General features: G+C 41.9%; 1 protein-coding gene across 2 annotated transcripts in view; it reads left to right on the top strand.

Annotated features, from left to right (window-relative positions):
• Nucleotides 1-2920: 2920 nt before the first annotated feature.
• The window catches only part of LPL (lipoprotein lipase), a gene marked incomplete at its 3' end in the record, with an annotated part of 30285 nt that continues 24603 nt past the window's right edge, over nt 2921-8602 (top strand). For both annotated transcript variants that reach the window (XM_082402013.1, XM_082402012.1), the window contains exon 1: nt 2921-3222. In XM_082402013.1, coding sequence (XP_082258139.1) covers nt 3135-3222 — 88 coding nt within the window. In that variant the 5' untranslated portion in view covers nt 2921-3134. The remainder of the gene's footprint in view (nt 3223-8602) is intronic.

Here is an 8602-nt window from a genome sequence, read left to right as displayed (position 1 = left end):
CCCACTTAGACATTTCATCAGACTTATTGAGCAAACCAGCCACAAAATAAAATCTGCACTTAACTATGCATGTAGAAAAAATATCTGCTTCCCAGCCTTTTCTGGTTTGCAATTACAGCAACATTAAAATATCACACATCAAATACATTTTTTGTTCTTCCTTTGGATCTCCAAAAAAAAAACAAACCATACTTCATGATTTGTGGTTACCGTTGTTTAATCTTCCTTGAGTTTCATATTCCCTCATCTGTACAGTGGGAATATCATTAAGTTTTGAAATGATTAAATGCAAAAAGGGATGAAAAGCGCCCAGCATGTGCAAATAGCAGGCCCTCAATTTAAATGACAGAAGATAGACAAGAAAGAAAGGAAGAAAGGAAGGAAGGAAGGAAGGAAAGAAGGAAGGAAGGAAGGAAGGAAGGAAGGAAGGAAGGAAGGAAGGAAGGAAGGAAGGAAGGAAGGAAGAAACTTTCTTACATGTGGAGTTCTGGAGTTTCTGGTCGTTTCTTCAGGTATGCCCATTTAACTTTTTACTTACAGTTTTAAGCTTATAACAGGAGCAAATAAGAGTACTTGTTTGTTAAACGTTTATACAAAGCTTAGTATCTTTTAACCTGAAGCTTTTTAAGTCTGTTACAAGGGAAATGTCAATCATGGAAAAAGTCAAGGCTCACACTATTGGTGATAAATAACCTTGCTGAAGTTTGGGCAAGGAACTTCTCTAACACACATGCAAGTCTGTACTTGGAGATCATGTGAGCCTCTGCAAGAGAACGCAGGCACCTGATGCTCTGAGAGCAGCCAATCAAGAGAGTGCCTTGCCGCCACTCCCAGCTGCCCACTGCTTGTCCCCGGGATTGGAGCCAATCTGTCTGCTTTTCTACCACTCTGAGCTGCTATGAGTGAATTCTTCCTGGAAATCTCTGCAACTCTGATGGATATGCAGTGTAACAGTACAGACCACTCCAAAATCTGTTTCATATTAAAAAAAAAAATTACTGTAACTCTTGACTGCTCTGATTTTGTGTCTGTTAACCCGGAAAATCATTTTAAACATATATTATAAGCATCACACTTCCCTTTAGCAATTACATAAAATCTTCTTGCAGTTCTCTGAAAGGCATAGCAGTGCAGATTGGTTTGGTTGTCTTAACAAATGATATTTATGTGTGAAAATAGACTGCTTGTGTATTCTATATAAGGTAGTAGACATTTTTGCACTTTTGTTTATATGTTATTTATACCTTGAGCACAGGCAATGCAAATGTACTCACCTTGTGTCATGTTTTAAAATTAGAATTTACTATAGAATTTTTGGAGGACTGCCACATCATAATTATTCATCTGCTGCTTGGTCTGTTCTGCTACTTCTGAAGCTCTTCTGAGGGTTTAATTCTTGGAACATTTCAACATTCCTTTACATGTATTGTAGTATAGACTGCATGTGCACGATGTATTGTTTAATAATTGCAATACAAGACAAATTGTGCTGTGACATTTAACACAGTAGCTTAAAGATAGAACGCTATTCTGTAGAATAACAAACTGAATTATTTGGGCAATATCAGGTATTTTGTTTTTGAGAAAAACTGAAAATATGAGCCTAGTTTAAATTGTATGGCCTTTCATCTTTCTAACATACAAATGTAGATTGTGTGTGTGTCTGTGAGAGAGGAGAGGCAGAGAGAGAGGGAAGGAAGGAAGGATGAGTAGAAGGAAGCATTGAAGGTATTCAGAGAAATAATCCAATATAGACAGTGAATTGGAGGTTTTGGTTTATGAGCCCATTACTCAGATGTAAAGTGGAGAGTATAGAGTTAATTATCCCTCCTGGCTAATTCAAATTCTTTACATTTAAAAAGATATTTGAAAGTATTCTCAGCATTTTGGACAAAAAATGCAATATCCAAAGTGATTTTATTATTCTTATTATTTTACTTGCATACCTCAATACATCTTTTTAATAGCTTTATTAAGATATAATTTACATACCATAAAGTTTGCCCATTTAAAGTGTACAAGTTAATTTTTTTCATTTATCTACCCAGTTGTACAACCATCACCATAATGTAATTTTGGAACATTTTCATCACCATCCCCCCAAAAAAATCTCCATTTTCCTCCCTCCCTTATTCCCCAGCACTAGGCAACCACTAATCTACTTTAAGATTTGCCTACTTGTGGATATTTTAAATGAACGGAATCATAGGATATGTGTCTTTTGTGACTGGCTTCTTTCACTTAGCATAACAATACAGTTTTAGACTATTTGGCCTCAGTATTCTGCCTCTGAGGATAAAATGTAATCTTTGCATTCCTTGATGAGTTTGAGGACTGGGTATAATTTTCATGAGGCAAAAATTAGAAACTAGTTAGAGCAAGAGGACTTTCCACAACCACTTGCCATTTTGCCAATGTTAAAATACCAGATTGTGCAAGTTCAAGCTGCGGAACAACGTGTGTTCATGGGTCCTTACATTGACATTGTCCAGGAGAATTTGGGGGGGGGGGGGAATAAACAAAAAACAAAACAAACAAACAAAAAACCACTGCAAGTTACAAACGGGATCCATCAAAAGAGGAGTGGGTTTCAGTATTGACCAAATGTAGTTTAACAACTTAACTTCCTTTCCTTGGAAAACTGGTGATTCCAGAGTATTTCACATAAACCTGTGTTTGGTGCTTGTGCCGGGGACCCAGAAGAGCCAGACGCCTTAGGAAAAGCAAATAGGCCTCATAGAGAAATTAAAATTTCCTTTCTGCCCTTTCCCCCTTTTCTTGCTGGCAGGGTTGATCCTCATTACAACTTGCTCAAATATTTGGAAGTGAATTTAGGACCCTCCCCCCAACTTATGATTTTATAGCCAATAGGTGATGAGGTTTATTTGCATATTTCCAATCACATAAGCAGCCGTGGAGTGGAAACAGTGTCAGACTCAATTTCTCCTCCTCCTCCTCCTCCTCCTCCGAGGAAACCTGCCACTTCTAGCTGCCCTGCCTCCTCTTTAAAGGGTGACTTGCCCTGCGCCAGACCGCTGCTCCAGCCTGCTCCCGCCTCAGGCTCAGCCGGTCCATCCGTCTGTCCCTGCTCCAGCCGGGTGCCCTGTAACTCGCACAGAGGGACGCGCCCCGAGATGGAGAGCAAAGCCCTGCTTCTGGTGGCTCTGAGCGTGTGGCTTCAGAGTCTGACCGTCTCCCGCGGAGGGGTGGCCACCGCCGACAGTAAGTTTTGCGCGCAGACTCCCCTCCACTTGCAGAATCTGCTCAGCGGCCACTTGCGCACGTCGTGAAGATGGAAGGAGGAAGAAGGAAGGGGTTGCGATGTGTGCCGGGGACTCTCCTAGCCCGAGCGCTTGCCCCAAAAAGGGTCGCCGGGGTGGGATCTGGAAGGGCCACGGAGCGAATTTTTCCTCCGGTCTCTCTGGGGCGGCTCCCACTTCTCCTTTCTCTCTTTCCCGCGTTCCCGCGCTGTCCCCTCCACTCTGGCTGAGGCTGAGTTCCCGGCCGCCTGGGCTCAGCAGGGAAGGGAGCGGGGAGAGAGTGTGAGGGGCGGGACCAGGGGGGCGGGAGGAAGGGCTCAGATGGCGGTGACCCGCAGCAACCTTTTCGCTCGGCGGGGCCCTGGAATGAAAGGCAAGGGAGCCAGGGTGACCCTGGCTTGGCCTTGGCCGCGGCTCAGTCCCCGTCATTGAGAGCGCGGTTAGAAAGTGGCCCCTTCTGGAGAAGCTGGCCCGTGGCCGGGGGTGGGGCGGGGGGGTTGACCGTCACTTAGGAGTACAGGACATTCTTGCTCTGCACGTGGAGGTGGGAGAAGAGGACACGGGACGCGGAGTCCTGGGGACGCAGCGTCCTGCAAGGGTTGGGGCTCCGGGGAAGCTGTTTAGCTTCGACTCTTGTACGCTCGGCTTTTTTTTAGCGGCCAGCAAACCTAGCGAAGAGTTGACCCTCCTGAAAAACGTGGCAGAGCGACCAGCAGTCTGTGGCTGCTGACTTGGGGGTTGCCAGGTTTGCACTTGGCTACCCTTACTGTCCTGCGAGCTGAGCTCGGCTCCGGGCGCCCTGCCCCGCGGTGCGGTGGTGAGCACTTGGGGTTTCTTGGGCGCCGCCGGGAGGCCACTGGCTGAACCCCAGTTACCTCTCACCAGGGTTGAGGCATCGAGGCCGGATGTGCATTTCTTTATTGCAGGGAAGATGAGTTCCCAGCCCGAGACCTGCCACAGTAGAGGCAGCCTGTGTAACTTGAACCTTGGTTCAGTTAACACACAGCAGCAACTGAAAAGGCAACTGAAGCAAGTCACGAAAGGAGGCAACATTTTCTTTTCTCTTCCTTGGTGGACTTGCAGTTAGGGCGGTGTCCTTTGGTTGTGCTTTCAGGGGGCGCAGTCTGCAGTGGTTCAAGTAATAGTCTAGTTTGTCTCTGACTTTGGTTGCTGCTAAAGGCTTGTTTTATTTCAGCACTAAGTTGTGAAATAACATTTTTGATAGATTAAAAAAAGAAAGTAGATTCCATCAAAGCTGATAAGAAAAGTATCTTTAATGTCAGATCAGCTTGGGAACAATGGAGGTTCAATTAGAAAGTCTTAAACATGAAGTAGCACGTGCGGCTGGATAGTGTTTTACACGGTCCAAGAAAATGGTTGGAACAAACTCCAAATTCTTATTTCAGAAAGTACACCACAGAGTAATGTTACTTAGACTAGAAAACACACACAAATAAGTGTCATCCACAAATTGAGTTTTTTCTAGACTCCCTGAGAGATTCAGGACCCTAAATTCCTGGGCTAGTCAGTGGTCATCTCTCTGGGTTTTGCTTCCTCAACTCTAAAATGAGGAGTTTGGACCAGACTCAAAATTCTCTTAGACCCCTCCAGATGTAGAGAACAAACTTATGGATACCAAGGGGGGAAGGGGGGATGGGATGAATTGGGAGATTGGGATTGACATATATACACTACTATGTATAAAATAGATAACCGATGAGAACCTACTGTATAGCACAAGGAAGTCTGCTCAATGCTCTGTGGTGACCTAGATGGAAGAGAAATCTAAAAAAGGGGGATATATGTATACATATAACTGATTGTCTTTGCTGTACAGCAGAGACTAACACAACAGTGTAAAGCAATTATACTCAAAGAAAAAATTCTAAAAAAAGTTCTCTTAGACCCCTCTAATTCTTTACTCTTTGATGTAAATGGATACAAGTGATTAATGAATTAAATTGGATTTTAATCAACACATGCTTTCCATGGCTGTAAATGCTTTGTAAGGGAGGAATCATTTTGAAGTGGACTTGAAATTAATCCTTCTCTTCCTTCCCTCCCACTCTCACTCTACTGCCCCACTTCCCCCCCCCCCCTTTATATTGTGCCTCTCCCAACACAGCAAATTTCTGCCCCCTTTATCCTCCAAATGAATTTAGGTAGGAATGTAAGAAATTCAGAGTAGAAAGGTACCAGTGTGAGGGAATGGCAAGCAGCACCCTCTCTGGGCTCTGACTTTACTTATTCATTCTCGATTTCTAGGAAAAATATGAGGATACAGGCACTGCCCTCAGCTCTTTGCTCGTGGAGGCACCACAGTCTCTGCGTGGCCCCATTAGGAAATTTGAAGAGCTCAGTAGCTGCAGTTCTATTTGACTGGCCATAGTGAATTTCTAGGCTAACATCTGAGTTAAACATGTTGGGTGATGACAGCAAAGTAGCAGGTACCACCTGCAAAGGGAGCAGAGCTCAGCAAGAGAGTGATTGATTAATAGCTGTGTGGAAAGGTGGGAGTCAGGCACTGGGGAAGACTGACAATGGGAAATTTTCACTTTCTTTCAGGCAGTGTATTTTTAGCTCAGTCCTCCTTTTTTGCTTTATTCTGGGAAGAGAAATTGGGCTGCGCATTTTACGGCCACTATTTTAGCAAACACTTTTTTTCTATAAAAATGAAAAGTAAATCGGCTTGTTAGGTAAGTCAAGCATATTGTTTACATTGGAATATCTGGAAACCTCAATTAATTCAGTCAGATAACAGCACTGATTCCCCCCGCCCACGCCCCGCCTATTGTTTTTTTTTTCACTTGTTTTTTGGCATTCTACAGAAGCTGAGCCAATAACTGTGACCATCAGCCTCAGAGAGGAGGTGAATTACTGATGAAGTTCTTTAGGGGTGCGTGTTTGTGTGTGAGAGAGAGAGAGGAAAGAAAAAGAGAGAAAGGAAGTAGAAACTTCTAAGGGAATTGCATTATAATTGAGCTCTTGTATCTCATGTCTTCATATAAATGTTAATCTTATTTATCTGATAACTGTGAACTGCCTTTAGAGTCTCTTTCCTGGGATGCTCAGTGTTCCTCCTATAATGTACCCTCTATAAATGTGCCTTTAAAGTGCTTTGACTTCTCAGCCTAACTTCATTCCTGTGAGTTATTATCCATATTAAGATAACTCCTTGCCTTTGTTTATACACATAGATTTTTAGCTATCTATTTAGGAATTTAGGGATAAAGATTATATAGTCAAGAAATGCATTAACTTGTAACTTTCCTGGTGCCCCAAATTCTCTCCCCTTAGTGTTTGATAAGAACAGGTCTGATGGTGTGATGTTACTGATATGATAAGCCAAATTCAGAATAGGGGCCCTTATAAAGGATTAAACCTTATGCACCTCCCCCCTGACACACACTGTTCTAAGGCGGCTTTAATTTCTAAGGGAATCTGGTGAAAGGTCCTTCTCCCCTTAAAGGGCTAAGGGCAGAGTCACTAATATCATTTCCATGTATGAAAAACAATAATTTTTTTAGCAACAGTTGAGTCAAATCAGTTCATCTGCCAGCCAGAAGCAATCCCAGTGTATATATTAGGTCAACTAAACATACTCATAATGACCCATAATGAATTGATGACCCGTAAATCAGGGTCCATCCTTCTCCCTAACTCTTCCTGGCCTAAGTTTGGAAAGCACACTCATTTTTAGAATGCCAAGACATCCTTGAGGGGTTGGAAACACCAGTAGTGTGGAAATACCTGTCAGAACGCCAAAGAGAGGGAAAGACTGACTAAACACCAGTAACATTTATGATTTCAGATAAAGAACAAACATAGAATTGAAAACATCACGTGGCATATAGAGTGGTATTATTTTCTTGTCAAAGGCTTCATTATGTTTTCTGTAACTTAAAATGAAAAAAAAAATTCCGTGAAACAGAAGTTTCCAAATACAAATTTGCTTGAGAATGTATGAATTTCCTATCATTTTTCTTTACAAGCGATGTACCCAACAGAAAAGTTTGGTTGTGGGAAACTGGAACTCTCAATGAGCCGTACAGATAAACTGATACAAGATCTATAGATTGAATAGACTTTTCTTTTTTATAGAAATATACAAATCCTGCCTTAATAATTTCAAAGAATATTCTTAGTCATTTCAAAACCACCAGCAACACGAGAGCCACCATGTTGCACAATTCTAGGAAAAAATAGAATAAAAGTGACTGGTATCCTCTGGAGTTATACAAGGCAATAATCTTAAATATCAGTTTGGCAAATAGGTGGTGGGCAACATCTGTCTGCGAGATTGTTCAGAGTATTTCTGCTTTAAAAAGCTTGCTGATCGAACATGTTAAAATAAGACTGTTATGAGAGGAAACATGAGTTATTTGATATAGAGCAAATATATAGAGGGTAAAGTTAATTTAGTTTTCAATTTTCTAAAGCACTTTCTAACAGTAAAAGAACTTCTTGGGCAGAATCTGAAAGTGGAATCAGATTAAAAATCTGTAAATTTTTTTGACCATCAGATAAATAATTAGGCCACCAGAGTGCTTTCTGGTTAGGAAGGAAAAGGAAGACCCACATCTTCAAATGAGTTGAGAGACAGAGAATATTCTTGATTGATGAATGGATTTCAAGTAAAATTTTACTATATGGAAATGAAAAAAAAGCTTTAAATATCAATAGTCTATCACAGTCTTTTATTTGAATAAATCTTCTTAGAATGTTTAGGTGCTAGGGGTATGTGTGTGTGTGTGTGTGTGTGTGTGTGTGTGTGTGAGAGAGAGAGAGAGGGATCAACTTGTTGCATGTAATGAATCACTTGCAAGCAACCACAATATTGTTTAAGGAATTTTGGGAAATAATTAAAAAGGAGAATGCTGGTCAGTCCCCAGAAAATTATATGATAACCTTGATTCAAATGCCTGTACTTTCACTGTACTATGTCATTCTTATTTTAATTTTTGGTCTGAATTTTGCAATATTATTTGAAATTATGGATTTTCAACTTTTGTGAAAAGAAAGAAGGTTTAGATTAAGAAATTAGAAGTATTTCTAAGCAACCTTATTTATCTTTTTTTTTTAAAGAGTAGATAGTTGTTGTTGTTGTTTTGTTTTAATTTATTTTATTTTATGGTTGTGTTGGGTCTTCGTTTCTGTGCGAGGGCTTTCTACAGCTGCGGCGAGCGTGGGCCCCGCTTCATTGCGGAGCGCGGGCCTCTCACTATTGCGGCCTCTCTTGTTGCGGAGCACAGGCTCCAGACGCGCAGGCTCAGTAGCTGTGGCTCACGGGCCTAGTTGCTCCGCGGCATGTGGGATCTTCCCAGACCAGGGCTCGGACCCGT

The sequence above is a fragment of the Balaenoptera borealis genome, assembly GCF_965194805.1.
Source record: "Balaenoptera borealis genome assembly, chromosome: 8".
Classification (NCBI taxonomy): domain Eukaryota; kingdom Metazoa; phylum Chordata; class Mammalia; order Artiodactyla; family Balaenopteridae; genus Balaenoptera; species Balaenoptera borealis.
This window is presented reverse-complemented; position numbering and strand designations above follow the sequence as displayed.